Source organism: Podarcis liolepis (genome assembly GCF_965112155.1).
Source record: "Podarcis liolepis genome assembly, chromosome: 8".
Lineage (NCBI taxonomy): Eukaryota > Metazoa > Chordata > Lepidosauria > Squamata > Lacertidae > Podarcis > Podarcis liolepis.
Window position 1 is genome coordinate 45,188,123 of NC_139560.1, and position 16,452 is coordinate 45,204,574.

Genomic DNA, 16,452 nt, shown 5'->3' on the forward strand with positions numbered 1-16,452 from the left:
TCGACCACTTTCTGCTGCATAGCACATTTGGTTCTTGTGTGGCTCACCACAAGGCAAGTGTTTACACAATTTTGTTCAGCAATGCCGCAGTAAGCATGGAGGGGGTAAAATACACAGTCCTCTCCTCACCTTGTGGCCTGCACATCGACAGATAAAGGTCAAAAATGAGAGGTACACTTCAGAACAATCTTATATAGACGTGCTGCGTTTTGCACTGAAATGCTAGTTTTCAAAAAATAATCAGATATACATGTATTTCTTCAGTATGCACTAGATTCATTTAAAATATTCCTAATATCCAAGGGCGACACAAGAAAGTAAAAAAAACACACACACACTGGATGCAAAATTACTGTTATCACATCATTTGATTAAATGTAAAGCAGCTTCTAATCTGACTAAGAGTGTTAACTGAAAGGAGACCAACAACTCACTAACAGTAACTTGGATTTATAGGGTCTAATGTTAAATAACAATAGGAGTTCCAAAAAGCATTTGAAACCATACACAAAGAAAGGTGTAGCATGCACATGAAAGGAGAAAAATTTCTTTCCTTCTAGCAAACTGTCTTAACAGGCTACTAGAATGGAAATTGTAAGTTGTCAATCACCTGCGAATCAAACTGGTCAACAACATTTTATACTTTCTTGTCACCTACAAGTGGGAAGGACTGGAGAACTCAAAAATTCAGTTGGGGTGGGGTGGGGAAATAAAGATTTAATATTAGAAGTCAGAGCTCACCCGAGAGTTCTTGTTTCACAAAAGAAAGCACAGCAAGATAAACTTGACAGTCTGCTACAATGATTTGTCTCTGCAGTCGATCAATCATGGATGGGGTAGCCTTTCGGCCATCAACCTGTTTGAAAGCCATGAAAGTAGGGTAGAAACATCCAATGAATCTTAAATTATTCTAACTCAGGCAACACAACATATTCTTCCTTGCAACAAGGTAGTCTTTAATTTCCCAATAGGGACACACACAAAAACTGTGTGGAATCCTAACACAGCACTGAAACTAAAGAGAATTGCCTATCACATTTACAAAACTGTCTGTATGTTTGGAAACTGAAAATATTGTACATTTTCCATATGTTGCAGAGGAACACTTTCATATGTAAGAGCATTATAAGGAACGTATTGTCCATCCAACAGAAAGTGTGTGTACATACTTCCTGTCTTCTGCTCTAGCAGGTAAAAAAGTTCATTACTGGAATCATGAAACAAGCATATCTATTGTATTTCCCATTCCAGCAACCTTTATTTGAAATCATTTTCTTATTCTGTGGAAGCATAGAAGGAGATGAGAGGCAGTAGCAATAAAGCAGAAACCCTTCATATAAAGCCATGGTTAGCTTCATATTTTAGTTCGCTTTGGCATAAATAATCAGATTCTATTACGTAAATGCATATGCAAGAGTGTTTTAAAAGGAATGGATTAGAAAAGCAAGCAGTAATACCTGCACATACATTTCATAAAATGTTGGGAATATATATCACCTTTTCTTTATTCAAGTGTCAGAGGATGTTACTGTCTTTTACCAAAAAAAGGTGATAATCTGAGGAGTGAGCACTGAGTTTAATAGGGCATTCTGCCTGCTGTTCCTCTCCACAAAGTTGCTGCCCACCCCTGCCCCTCTGCAAAAGATGATGGATGGTGCATTTGTACACTGGGAACTGGAAAACAAAGACCTCCTCATATTCCCATTAGAAAAATATATGGAACAGTGAAACTAAACAAACTGCTCAGATTTTTATACACTCAACATTAATAATGCAGGATGTTCTCAAGGGAAGCCAAAGCTTCATTATTTATAGACTATGCAGTGCTGCACTGGTCCACTGAACTAGCAAAGACAAACAGCATCCATGGGATACTTCAGCAGGATTACTAGCCAAAATTAATCACTCTGGTTTGGAAGAGGAGACGTGCCAACTACATGTATACAACAGGTGGTGGCAACTGAAGCGGAAATCCTCTATTAACTTACATCATCTGAAACAGTAATATATTAATTGTAATTTATTTTAAGTGCAAAAACATGTGCTTCAAATGTCATTTCAATTACAAGCGTCGGCTTTGCAGTCACAGACAAGTATCAAAGGTAAGCAGAGATCCACATAGATCTGTCAAGTCACAACACTGCAAATACCTGTATGAACCTGCAATTCAATAGACAGAAGCATGAGGGCTAGAAGCTAAATGGTAATTGGTAACATCTGGATTAACAGATGCACCTTCTTTGCTCTCCAAGTCCTGCCTTTAAACTAGTGTGGGGAAAGTGAGGAGAAAAGACTAGATTTCAATGGAGGAGGTTTGCACAAATGGCAAAGAGAAAAAATGAGATATTTGGGGGTTGGGTAAAGAAATTTGTCTGGGGTGTTGGGGGGAGGAGAATCTGGGTAAGATTTTACTGTTTCAGAGAATCTGAAGGGCAAGTTACTTTGGAAGGTTTGATATTTGATGCTCAGATTCCACCCTCTGCTCACTTTGAGATTTTGGGCAATTGCCCCATCGAGTTAGCATTCCACTTCCACCAGGAGCCAATGTGGAGTTCTATTTAGAGTTTTCCTAAATAGAAATTCTATTTAGTTCTCATGGCTGAGGATGCAGGCTTCCATGGACAGAGCTGGGGTGCAGCAGAAACCAAGGGAAAGTGAAACAGGAGCGGATTAACAAGAGTAGGGTGTTGTAGCTGTGGTCCCTCTGGTTTCAGGGGTTATCAGCTACTACTGTCAACAACTCAGCAGGGCTAGCAAATAGAATGGAACACGCTTCACAAAAAGAAGAAAGCCAAACGACTATATATGGCCAATATCTACCAATGAGATTCCTAGTGGCACCTGAAAGAAAGCTTCTAGAACAGCAAGACTAGTCATATCAGGCTACATTTTTTGTCATAACAACCAGAAGCCAAGACCTTATCTATCAATTGCCATAAGCAGTCTGAAGTTGGAGCTTGTGACAAAACAAGGCCTTTAGGATCTCCTACCTGGAGCTCCAAAGACCAAAGCATGGGTACTAATGCCTATTTGAACAGATGGCGGTTAGGTACCCTGACGATTCTACAAGGTGGTAAATCACAGGGATGATGGGTTGAATGTAAGACAAAGACCTCAGAGACCAAGATTTAAATCTTCACTCAGCCATTAGACAGATATCTAGGAAGCAGTTGCCATATTAGCATGGGGTACATTAGTTCACATATTAGCAATGTTGCACTTACATTCTTCTTAATTTTGTTTTTAATGGTTTCTATAACTCCTGCTTCTTCACTCTCACACAGTTTTTCGGTAGCTTTTAAGTCCTCACATGCCAGCTGCATTTTTTCTTCTTCAAAAGTCATCATGGCATTCTGTTAAAACATAACCAAAACCAAACCAAAACACCCCTATTGAATCATAAAGTGACAACCTAATCTAAACCTGCTTACTGCTGCACAATCTAAGGATATTGTATAACGGTTTTATAAGCACTTGAAATAAGCTCACTATCTAAGACATATAAGCATCTCACCCAAGAGCACTGCATTCAAAATGTCACTGTGAAAATGAGAAGAGAAGTCAAAAAATTAACCATTTGCTACTGTGCACTGAATAAGTATTATAAAAGGGTACTGGGATGAAGGCTTCCCAATGGAAAAACGATATACAATTAACTGAAGACTTTCTTGGAATCATTACACACTTAATGTAACGCCAAGCTCACAATTAACTTTGCTAACATGATTGTAATTCAGGAACAGAGAGCATGTGGCCCTCCAGATGCTGTTTGATTCCATTTCCAGCTCCAGCCAGCATGGCCAGTGGTGAGATATGATTAAAACAGTGGTCTAATAACTCCTGGAGAGCCACAGGTTTCCCATCTTGGACGTAGTACTTATCAGATTGGCCATTCCAATGCATCATCAAGAACATGAATCTTTTCCCATATGGCATGTACTTACTCTAATAAGTCTAATGCTATATCAACTAGCATCAGGGGACCACCATATGAGACTCTGGGAGTGAGGACACAGAGCCGAAATATTAAGACACTAGAAGATTGTGCTCTACTCTCATTAGATGCAAACTAATGTTAGTGCTCACGTATTTCCAACAGAGCATGAAGATTCTGTAGCATCCAAACTCCCTATATATAATATTCATATTTGGCTATTAGTTTTGATAACCTGTCAAAATTATCATGGAATTCTTTTTAACAGCTTACATTTCAGCTATTCCTGATAGAGCATGTATATTCCCTACAAATTTAGGGAAGCTTTTAATGTTTAATAGGTTATTGTATTTTAGTGTTTTGTTGGAAGCCGCCCAGAATGGCTGGGAAACCCAGCCAAATGGGCGGGTATAAATAAATTATTATTATTATTATTATTATTATTATTATTATTATTATTACTACTACTACTACTACTACTACTACTACTACAAGTTAACTCATTCTTGCGCTTCCAGGCTTTTAACACAGACATAAAAAAGAAATAATCAAACCACTTTCCAACATAAATGAATATACATCACCAAGCTTAAATAGTTACTGCCTGTTCACATTATAAACCTATCAAACTGAACTTACTAAGCATCAAGACAGCTGTGCCTGTCCAGCCATTCTAAAAGAAATGTTAACTGAATGCCCACTGTCCATCCATGTTTTCTGTTTTTCTCCCAAAATTCCTATTAAGGAAATAGATGCTCCCATGAAAATTTCCAAAAGGGAAATAAAATCTTCTTTCATCAAATTAAAAACAACACGAGTTAGCAAACACTACACAGAAGCCATTGTCTCATTTGAATTTTCATAGTAATATGATTTTGCATCTTATTTTTGGCACAGCACTGATTTTTTTACACATTTCGAATTTGTCCTCATGTTAGGATAACAGGGTACAAAGTACACCTTTCTAAGGGCAATTTCACTTCCCAAACTGCCGCATTACTCTAGTGCAACTGAGGTTGTACAGTCTTTTGGACTCTTATTTCTGCTACCAGGAAGCAGGACAAGCAGTAGCAGACGCGCCAGGGCTGCCATTGTTATTATTAATATCACACTGATATCTCAGCATTCCACCCAAAGGAACCAGTTGATCTGGGTCTGGGAGTGCTTCAGCTCAAAGCTGAGCCCTTGCTTTTGGGTTAATGTTTGGAAATTTCCATCTCATGGACCCATACTTCTCCCATCCCAAATCATCCACAAATCACTTTTGCACTCTTGGTTGGGGAGAGCTTGAGACTGAAAGGGGAACATCTCACTCCGCTTGCCTCTTGCTTTTACTACCCAACTTCTCAGACTTTGCTTCTTCCCTGACAATGAGGGATGGTACTGCCTGTACAGGTGCACTCAAAGGCTGTTAGAGGTGCTGTGGCTTGGAACCTTCTCCCTGCTCAGCTTCTTCCTGCAATGCAGGGAGGTACCATACCTGGGATCCAAACCAACTTCAAAGTGATCCCAGACAGGCTCTGTCATTTCTGTATCTGCCTTTATTCTGGAGGACTTGCACAGGACAAGCATTAGGGGGTGTGGGTATTTGAAGGAATATTCCTTCACACTGATGTCAAAGCTTGCTCTCCCCAGGTGCCCACCACCAAGACACTGCTGTCTGGTGGGGGGGGGTGCTATAAGAGCTGCTGAAGGTAATATCCTCTGGGATCTCCTCCTTGTCTCCATGCCTAACAAGCTGATCTCCAGTACAGCTCCAGGCAGAGGCATCTCCAGTGCTGCTCTACAAAAAGAACAACAACAACAACAATAGCAGTAGTAGTAGCAGCCAGAGTAGGCTTTCTTCCACCACTAGTGCTGCCAGCTTCAGAGGTGGGCTGGAGAGCTACTGCATATCATTGCTGTTCCTGCCTGCGGTAGTAAATGTGCATGTGAGTTTGGGGGGGGGAGGGGAGAATTCAATGGCCAAGTGTTACTCTGCCACTGCCATTGCCACCCGAACACCATGGACAAGCTCAGAATCCTTCCAAAGTGTCCCACTTCAGCTTGGGATTCATCCAAACCTGCTGCACTCCCAGAGTATTAACTCTGCCTTTATAGCTTGGCAGGTATCTGGGGTGGGGTGGCCAAATAAATAATGGCTAAGCAAATAAATAATGCTTAAGCAAGGCTGTTGAATTTATATACAATGCCAAACCATACTTTTAACAAACACAAAAACTGTAGCTTCACATCATGGTTGTCAGAAAACAACCCATGGCTTGTCTACTGGGGCGGGTTCAGAAGTCCAAACAATGTGCTTCAGTCTAATTGAGCCAAGGCTTAGTGTTGTGTGAACCAGTCCAAGAAAAATCAGAAATTAAAATAGTTATCTGCTTCTCCCAACATAACTGGGTGTTTCATATACAACTGAACTGAAATTACCGTGATACTGTGTTTGCTGAAAAGAGAAGTAATGTTACATAAACACTTCATTATTGTTACTTCTATAGTTTCTATTTGTACAGATTCTCCTATCTATCTATCTATCTATCTATCTATCTATCTATCTATCTATCTATCTATCTATCATCACTTTTATGCCTCAAAGTCAAAAGCAAATAGTAACCCCTTTACTTCTGGACAGGGTAATTTCATCTCAGCTCCCACATATAGCAAATTTATTTCCCAATGCTTTTTCTAATGGACGTTTTGAATGACACAGGCATGCAAAGTGCTGCAGCTATATTTAGAATAGTAACTAAGCAAAAGCTTTTCAGGGCACAATGATGCTGTGCTGTGGTGTTACACTGGTTCAGCAAACCAGCTCAGATAAGCAAGGGTTTTTTTTTTGGGGGGGGGTGTTTCTATTTATACATACCAGAAGGAAGCTATTCCTAAGAAAATATAATAATAATAATAATAATAAATTTTATTTATATCCCGCCCTCCCCAGCCGAAGCCGGGCTCAGGGCGGCTAACAACAATAAAACAGTATAAAGTATAACATAAACAACACTCTAAAATCATTCATTGTAAAATTCATTAATTCAGGCCACTGGCAACCATTGGGCCAGAGCTCCGCGAAGATTGCCGAGGGAGGGAGTCAGGCTGTGCCCTGGCCAAAGGCCTGGCGGAACAACTCTGTCTTGCAGGCCCTGCGGAAAGATGTCAAGTCCTGCAGGGCCCTGGTCTCTTGTGACAGAGTGTTCCACCAGATCGGAGCCACAGCCGAAAAAGCCCTGGCTCTAGTTGAGGCCAGCCTAACTTCTCTGTGGCCTGGGACCTTCAAGATGTTTTTATTTGAAGACCGTAAGTTTCTCTGTGGGGCATACCAGGAGAGGCGGTCCCGTAGGTACGAGGGTCCTAGGCCGTATAGGGCTTTAAAGGTTAAAACCAGCACCTTAAATCTGATCCTGTACTCCACCGGGAGCCAGTGCAGCTGGTGTAGCACCGGATGAATGTGATCTCGCAGCGAAGACCCCATAAGGAGTCTCGCCGCGGCATTCTGCACCCGCTGGAGTTTCTGGGTCAGTCTCAAGGGCAGCCCCACGTAGAGCGAGTTACAATAATCCAGTCTGGAGGTGACCGTCGCGTGGATCACAGTGGCCAGGTCAGGGCGAGAGAGGTAAGGAGCCAACTGCTTAGCTTGGCGGAGATGGAAAAATGCCGCCTTTGTTATAGCTGCAATCTGCGCCTCCATGGAAAGGGAGGCGTCGAAGATTACACCCAAACTCTTAACAGACGGTGCTGGCACTAATTGCGCCCCCGCAAGAGATGGGAGTTGCCCCCCCAATCCCATATCGCCCCGCCCTAGCCACAGGACCTCTGTCTTCGAAGGATTTAGCTTCAACCGGCTCCCACGTAACCATCCAGCCACAGCTTCCAAACATCTGGTCAGTGTGTCTGGGGCCGAGTCAGGATGGCCATCCATCAACAGATAGAGTTGGGTGTCATCGGCATACTGATGGCAACCCAGCCCAAAACTCCGGACAAGCTGGGCGAGGGGGCGCATAAAGATGTTGAAAAGCATCGGGGAGAGTATCGCACCCTGAGGTACTCCACACACCAAGGAGTGGCGCGATGACAATTCCCCCCCAAGCGCCACCCTCTGTCCCCGACCAGAGAGAAACGAGCGCAGCCATTGAAGGACTGTGCCCTGGATCCCCACGTCGGCAAGGCGGTGGTCCAGAAGTTCGTGATCGACCATGTCGAAAGCTGCTGATAGATCTAGAAGAATCAGCAGCCCCGACCCGCCTCGATCCAGCTGTCTACGAAGATCATCTGTTAGGGCGACCAGAGCCGTCTCAGTCCCATGACCAGTGCGGAAGCCGGACTGGAATGGATCCAAAGCCGATGTTTCATCCAGAAACCCACCAAGCTGTTCGGCAACCGCTCTCTCAATCACCTTACCCAGGAACGGAAGATTCGAAACCGGGCGGTAATTGGATAGATCTAAAGGATCTAATGATGTTTTCTTTAAGAGCGGGCGCACCACTGCCTCCTTCAGTTCCCCTGGGAATGTCCCCGTGCCAAGGGACAAATTGATGATATCCCCCAGGAGGGCCCGCACCTCGTCTGGACACGCTCTAATCAGCCAAGACGGGCACGGGTCGAGAGGACAGGTGGTGGGCTTTCCAGCTCGGAGGAGTCTGTCCACATCGGCTGGGGATATCCGGTCGAAGTGGTCCAATACTGGACCCGAGGACAGTCGAGGGGCCTCCAGTTCCTTTATTGTATCCAAATTGGCAGGGAGGTCATGGCAGAGCAACAAGACCTTCTCCGCAAAGAAGCTCGCAAATGCCTCACAGCTAAGTGTCAAATTGTTATTTAAATTTGGCTGTCCCACAAGGGACGTTAAAGACCTGATTATACTAAATAATTGCGCTGGGCGAGAGCTAGCGGATGCAATGGAGGCCGAGAAGTATGACTTCTTAGCAGCCTTCACCGCCATCTCGTAGGTTTTCATAAAAGCCCTATAAGATGTTCTTGAGGCTCCGTCACGGGCACCCCGCCATACTCGTTCTAGCCGTCTGAGGTCCCGCTTCATTTTCCGGAGCTCCTCGGTAAACCAGGGAGCCCGGTTTCTGCGGGGTCGCAGAGGGCGCTTAGGTGCGATCTCATCGATGGCTGCCAGGAGCTGGATATTCCAGCCCTCAACAAGCTCAGTCAATGAGTCGCCAGGGGGAGCAAGGTCCCGCAAGGCCTGACGGAATCTATCAGGGTCCATCAGCCTCCGCGGGCGAGCCCAAATTGGCTTGCCACCTAAGCAGGGTGGGGGCGGAAAGTCAATCCTGGCTTTCAGAGCGTAGTGATCAGACCATGGCACCTTCATCGAAGGAGACATGATCACATCTATACCTACGCCAAAGATCAAATCCAGCGTGTGGCCTGCTTGATGCGTGGGGCCCGAAACAAACTGGGAGAGCCCTAGTGTCGCCATGGAAGACACCAGGTCCAGAGCCTGTGAGGAGGGAGTGGCATCAGCATGGATGTTGAAGTCCCCCAGTACCAATAGGTTGGGGAACTCCAAGGCCCAGCCGGCCACCGCCTCCAATAGGCCTGACAGGGTGGCTGCTGGTGCGCTAGGTGACCGGTACACCAGCCAGACAGCCAAGCTCTCCTCGGAGCCCCACACTAGGCCAACACATTCAATGCCGGGGATCGATGGCGATGGTAGAGCCCTGAAAGGACAATCTTCCCGGATTAATAATGCCACCCCTCCCCCCCGGCCCACAGTCCGCGACTGGTGGAGGACGGAGAAACCCGGGGGCGCCATCTCTCGTAAGGTAACTGTTGCCCCTTCGCGCACCCAGGTCTCCGTCACACAAGCCAGGTCGACCCCCTGCGAGATAAAGAAATTTCGCAGGGTGGCGGTTTTATTGCCTATAGACCTGGCATTGCACAGCACCAGTGACGGAGGTGAGTAATCCTTGCTCACCCTACCCTCGTCCCTCGGGATGGGGCGCAGATTGGAAAGGGTACGAGCGTATCCATATCTCGATCCCCTTCGCCTGTACCATCTGCCCCCACCGCCATACCTCCCTCGCCCCTCCACGGTCGCAATCCCAGGCCTCATAGTGGCCTCCATTGATGGCAATTAATGTTATTCTTTCGCAGCCTAAAACAATAAAACCTTAAAACAATAAAACAAAACAACCCAGAAAGCAATAAAACAATACAAATAAAACTGCAAAAATTACAAATTCATCAAAATCTAACAAATTCCCAAGCCCACCCAAACATCCATCCCACCTCCATATATAGAAAATCTAAAAGGAAAGGCATTAAGCCTTTCCCTGACATGACAGCTGATGTTACTGGGACACTAGCAAACTCCAAGTTTTACAAAAATGTCAACACAGCTGCAAGTGGGATTTGCCCCGTACTTCTTTGCTTCCCATGTAAATTCGACAATAGAAGAAAGTAGGACTAGTATATAGGCACATTCTTAGTCTAAAGGTGCTATAAAAGCTTCTGCTGTCTTCACTATTTACCTGAAACCACCAAGTTTTACAACATTTATCATGGCATGTGCTTTCATGGACAAGGGTGTACTTCACTTGATGCATCATTATCAGCAGCATCTCAGAGGATGGTGAAGGGAAAAGGTTACCTATTTTAATTTGCTCTTGTATGTAGGTGACGAACAAAAAATTTACTATGCTACTGAAGGAACAGGTCTGTCTTAAAGGTAGAGTTCATCATCAGATGCTACAGAGTTATCTTTTTAATGTATGTTTGAATTCTTAGAAGATGATCTGCAGTAAAAGTTCTAAGTTGTCAGCATAGCCAGCATGAACTGTGCATGTGCTGCCAGGTTACACAAAAATTTGGAAGTGTTTTTGCTAGCCACTAACAATGAACCTTCTTTTTCAAATTAAATAATTCAGTATCATACTACCAGGTGCAGAATTTACCAACATTAAAATACTTCTAGATCAGGAGTGGAGAACAGGATCTGATGGGTGAGCCTTATCTGCCCTACCCAATGCAGGCCAAATTTGGCAGGTCAGCAGGTCACCCACCTGTTACTTGATGTCAAGAGACACAGTGGAGTATTCTTCTCTACCCGCCTGCTGCTGCTGCTGCTGCTGCCGCCACCTGCCCACTCACAGGTGAAGTGCACAAGCTGCTCTAAACAGCACTTTTGAGCCACTGATGAATGGAGATTAAATCCTGCTACCTTGACTGCATGATCCTGTTCCATGTCCTCCAGTGATGTCAGTTGATAGGAGGTGGGTGTGCTTTGAGAAAAATGGCCTTGCAAGCAAATTGGACCCCCTGCATATATCCTGCATCACATTAATTTATTTAGACAATATAATATAATACAGATGACCGCAAGAGTATTTCTGCTCACTTACCAAAAAACTGACAAAGCTAGCCCCAAAACTCATTAATGGACTATGGTTTCTGTAAAAGAAAAAGAAAAAAGGTAAAATTACTACTTGTGTCAACATTCCATATTACTACTTGGGTGGAAGCACAAAAATCTGATCAAACATCTTTGAAAAGAGCCAACATACACATCCAGCCATTTTAAAGTTGTGCTGGTGGGGTCTATTGTTCTTTAATTTTCAGGATCACAATAAAGACCTGTTCTATAAAATAATCATTCAAAATTCAAATCCATGTTCCACTTTTACACAATATACATGGATTTAATACATTTCCAGGATTTTCCAAATTCCTAGCATAAAATCAAACTCCAGATTGTATTTTTAACTAAACATAGAATACACACTAAATATTAACTAATTGAAATTAATGACTACAGTGGTACCTCGGGTTACAGATGCTTCAGGTTACAGACTCCGCTAACCCAGAAATAGTACCTTGGGTTAAGAACTTTGCTTCAGGATGAGAACAAAAATCGCACGGTGGCAGCACGGCAGGCCCCTTTAGCTAAAGTGGTGCTTCAGGTTAAGAACAGTTTCAGGTTAAGAACGGACCTCTGGAATGAATTAAGTTCTTAACCCGAGGTACTACTGTATATGAATTTAGTGCAGCAAGGAAAAGTTCTAGTCTGCAAGCCAACTGACAAATAATAACAAGAGAAGGAATCAGGTTTGCAGGCAGATGTTTCTTTGACATTTCCACCTGAAATCACACTGCTATGAAGCATCAAGCTTTATTTTTGACAAAAAAGTGGCTTGCTTCATTAATGGTATGATCAGCTACAATGAAAATTCCAAAAATATCCAAAGTTCTCCTAAAGAAAAAATTTCCAGAATAACCCCATATAGAGAGCATTACCATTTTTATCCTGAACACTACAACACGTGGATAATGAGGGAAGGACCCCTATTTTCCAACAGCTGATATTATAAGGCACAGGTGACAATAGAGAGTTCCATCAGGCTACATAATTTCTATGACAAAGAGCTAACAACCCTTAAACTCCTTCTTTCTACGTATACCCAGAGGTACAGCTAGATAATTTGGGACCTTGGACTTAACTCTCTTGGAGTGCCTTTCAGTTGATCACAGTCACTCTAAAAAGTACTCATCACTTAAATTTATTTGCCTTAAATTGCCTTTTATAGTCACTGCAGAACTACATCTCAAAACTAGATAGCCCTTCTAATCTTAGCTTGGTGATTTGAAGTTATCATGCTGGCAGCTAATAAGACAAACTGATTTCAGTATAACCAAAATATGGAAGGAATGAACTGGGAGTGTTGCATACATTAAGTAAATTTAAACAGTAAATTACATACTTTCTACTCAGGCATGAACAAAATATTTAATTGCCACAAAGTTAAGAAAAATTAACTGTTTCCCAGGAAACATAAATCTATTCCACAAGAGACCACATGAATTTTAATTAGCTGCCAGCAATAACAAGTCCCCCCCCCCCCGGAACTTAATTAGGACACAAAATAATCAGATGAACAAAAGAAATGCCTGAAAGGTCATCCTTCGTTACTTCATCTCTCTCCCCCCCCCACACACACACCCTATGCAAATTCATATACCCAAATTAGGTATAGAATGTACCTAAATCTAAACTTTCAGATAATCTTGGGAGGAAGGGGAGGTTGCAAAAGGGAAAACAGACAGATAGAAACTACTGTTTCGCAGCCATTTTCAACAGAACTGTCAACTTTGGCCTGATCATGGCACTCAGCAGCTAGATTATACTCTAAGCCAAATTTCAGATGGTTTGGACAAATGACCTGGAGCTTATTAGCATTCAGCACTTATAATTGATTAATGCCCTTTGATTCCTTCACTGAGCCTGTATAATTTAAACAGAATTCAGAGTGAAATGGAATTCAGCTAGCATGCTACTGCAGAAACTCGTTAACTGACCCTTACATGTATGTGCTACTTCATTTAAGATGTACTGTATATGACTGGCACATCATACAATGACCACTGTGCTTTCCCTTCAACTGTCTTCATTTCATCCAATTCCACAACTGGTTTCTGCTCTAAAACAGCTGTCTTTTTCTGTCTCGTTTCAATGTGTGGAGTTCAATGTTGCACTATGACAAACATTCCATCTGTGCAAGCATTTCAGCTCACCAGACAGCACAATCCTTCCTCTCTCCTCCCATGTGCTCTTCTGTAGGTTCTCCAACCCCACCCAGAGCCATGGGGAGGAGAGAGGAGAATAGCTCCACTCCCCAAGCGGAAGACTTTGCACTCAGGTTCTGCTGATGGAGCTGTTGTCCAGCGGATCTTTAAGAGAGAAAGAAAAAGCATGCCTCCCGTCAGTTATTTTTTCCACAGCTACGAGCAGGGTTTGGGGAAAAGCAGCTCATATTAATATCTTTATCTTTTCCAGCCTTTTTGATGGTTTTCGTTCAACACTATTTTCTTGATAAGGCTGCATGCCTTTGAACTACAGATCTCCATAATGGGATTTACTGGCTAGAAAAGAGAGCAATTCCATATTGGTTAATCCTCTCCTGAAAGGTGGGGGCACGTGAGGGATGAAAAGAAAACACTAATACAATATAAGAAACACTAGAATATTAAAGTAATGGTATTCTTACTACACATTTTTACAAACACTGGAAAGCTATTTGGAAGCAGGCAGCTTTCCATCATGCTTAAACAATCTCTGTAGAATTGGGCAAATAACAAAACAACCTACAAGTAGAACCTGCAACAATTTGTTGCAGTGCTCTTGTTCATTTTTCCACCCATTTTCCAGGGCACTCCATTTCACTTCCACTCCTTCCAACCCACCTATCTTTTTTGCCCCCTTAGCAGAGGTATTGAGTTTACAGAAGTACAAAAATTCCCCAGAGGCAGGGTAGGGACCTCTAATACCTCTCTCTTTTTTCTCTGTGGCCCCTTTTTGCCTAAAAACATGTTGCCACTCCCTAGAAGAGTTTGCTTTTACAGTGAAGAATGCTATTCCAGGTTTGTTTGGGGTTCTTTTTATTTTATTTTATTTATGAAACATTTTCTACAAAGCACCTCAGAGATTTCACGTTGCAATAAAAACACACATAAAAGGACGTATATAAATACAATTGCAATGTAATACATGTACTGACTAGAATAAGTCTCCACATAGAGGGCTTGCTGAAAGTGTTTCGTCTATATAAAGAAACTCCTGCATCTTACGCTTACCGTATTTTTTGTCCCATAGGACGCTCCGTCCCATAGGACGCACCTAGTTTTTTTTGGGGGGGGGGAAATAAAGGAAAAATATTTTTCCTTTATTTCCCCCCCCAAAACCAGGTCGAGGAACAGTGGGATGGCGGCGCTGCGCCTCCTTGCTGTCCCCCGAGCTTGTGGGGCTGGCCGATGTCTGTCCAGCGTGTGGGGCGCTCTGCTTCAGGGCGCCCCTCGCACCGGGCGGCAGGCTGCTATCCGCAGCGTAGGGAGCCCTGCGGGAACTCCCGCAGGGCTCCAACACGCTGCGGATGTCTGCCTGGTGCCAGGGGCGCTCTGCTTCAGGGCGCCCCGCGCGCCGGGCGACAGGCTGCTATCCATAGCCTAGACAGCCCTGCGGGACCTCCCACAGGGCTGCCTAGGCTGCGGATGTGTTCCCGAAGCGGCAGGCGCTCTGCTTTCAGCGCGCCCACCCGCTCCGGGAAGCAGGCTGCTATCCGCAGCCTAGACAGCCCTGCGGGACCTCCCACAGGGCTGCCTAGGCTGCGGATGTCTTCCTGAAGCCTGGAGAGTGAGAGGGGTCGGTGCATACCGACCCCTCTCACTCTCCAAGGTTCAGCTAAAGCCTGCATTCGCCCCATAGGACGCACCCAGATTTCCCCTTCATTTTTGGAGGGGAAAAAGTGCGTCCTCTGGGGCGAAAAATACGGTATTTTACTTACATGATCGTAGTTTTGCATGGGTGGGGAGAAATAAATGAATATATGGAGAACAGAGGAAGCCCACTTGCCATTTATTTGGCAGAAAGCTGTGATCATGGGCATACTTGGCTTTGGGAAGGTGGTGTGAGGGCTCTGGACTACAGCTGCAGTTGGCAATAGTCTTTTATCAACAGATGTCAAAAGCTTTTTAAAAGACATCAAAGCCTTTTAAAAAAGGAGAGCTGCCATGAACCTCAGCCTGTTCCACAATTTACACGATAACCACAACTTATGCTTATCTGAGGGAGTCTTCTCCTTCCATCCTCTTCCCCCATTGCCTCTACATAATGACCAGACTTGAGCACCAACTATTTTCAGAGCCCTTCAATGAACAGGAGCACCCCATTAATTCCAAAAGGGAAAGCACACTTATGCAAGCAATCTCGTGTGTGCAAATAATGCTTTCTTTGTTGAAATTAATGGTTCTAGCATAAAACAGCAGCAAATTTTCATGTAAGAACTGGACTCATTCAGTAACCAATACTGCTGCTACTACAATTCTTTAAATTGTACCAAATGTTTATTTTACACTCTGTTCATTTCATTTTTCATTACATTACATTCTGTTCTCAAAGTTACAGCTCACTAACACAGAACAAAAACCAGAACAACCCTTTCAATCTTTATAGAGGACAGAACTCAAATTAGGTATTTGTTGGATATAAGCAAGCAAGGAGATTGGTGTACTAGCTTCTTGGCAGAAACAATAAGCTCAGAGGGCTAGCAAAGAAGCTGTACACTGAAAAATCCAACAGGTATGAATTAATTAAGGGTACAATCCAACTACAATTGAGCTCTGGGAAGAGAGTGAGCTCTAGCTGCAACACAGAAGAACAATGATCTATTAGTAACACAGGTGTTTTCGAGCACAATTTGAAGTGTTGCTGCTGACCTTTAAAGCCATAAACAGCCTCGACCCTGTATACCTGAAGGAGCATCTCCACCCCCTTCGTTCAGCTTAGACACTGAGGTCCAGTTCTGACGGCCTTCTGGCAATTCCCTCACTGCAAGAAGTGAAGGTACAGGAAACCAGGCAGAGGGCCTTCTCAGTAGTGGCACCCGCCCTGTGGAATGCCCTCCCACCAGATGTCAAGGAAAGAAACAACTATCTGACTTTTAGAAGACATCTGAAGGCAGCCCTGTATGGGGAAGTTTTTAATTTTTGACGTTTTATTATGTTTTTATATGTGTTGGAAGCTG

The 16,452-nt window shown here is 43.7% G+C and overlaps 1 protein-coding gene across 2 annotated transcripts in view; it reads right to left on the reverse strand.

Annotated features, from left to right (window-relative positions):
* Window positions 1-16,452, reverse strand: part of TTC39C (tetratricopeptide repeat domain 39C) — a 43,392-nt gene that overhangs the window by 16,116 nt on the left and 10,824 nt on the right. For both annotated transcript variants that reach the window (XM_083517771.1, XM_083517770.1), the window contains exons 2-4: window positions 11,281-11,329; window positions 3,225-3,353; window positions 742-856 (exon numbers count right to left, since the gene is read on the reverse strand). Coding sequence is in view for 1 of the 2 variants with exons in the window: in XM_083517770.1 (XP_083373896.1) it covers window positions 742-856; window positions 3,225-3,353; window positions 11,281-11,329 (293 nt within the window). In the remaining variant the exon portion in view is untranslated. The remainder of the gene's footprint in view (window positions 1-741; window positions 857-3,224; window positions 3,354-11,280; window positions 11,330-16,452) is intronic.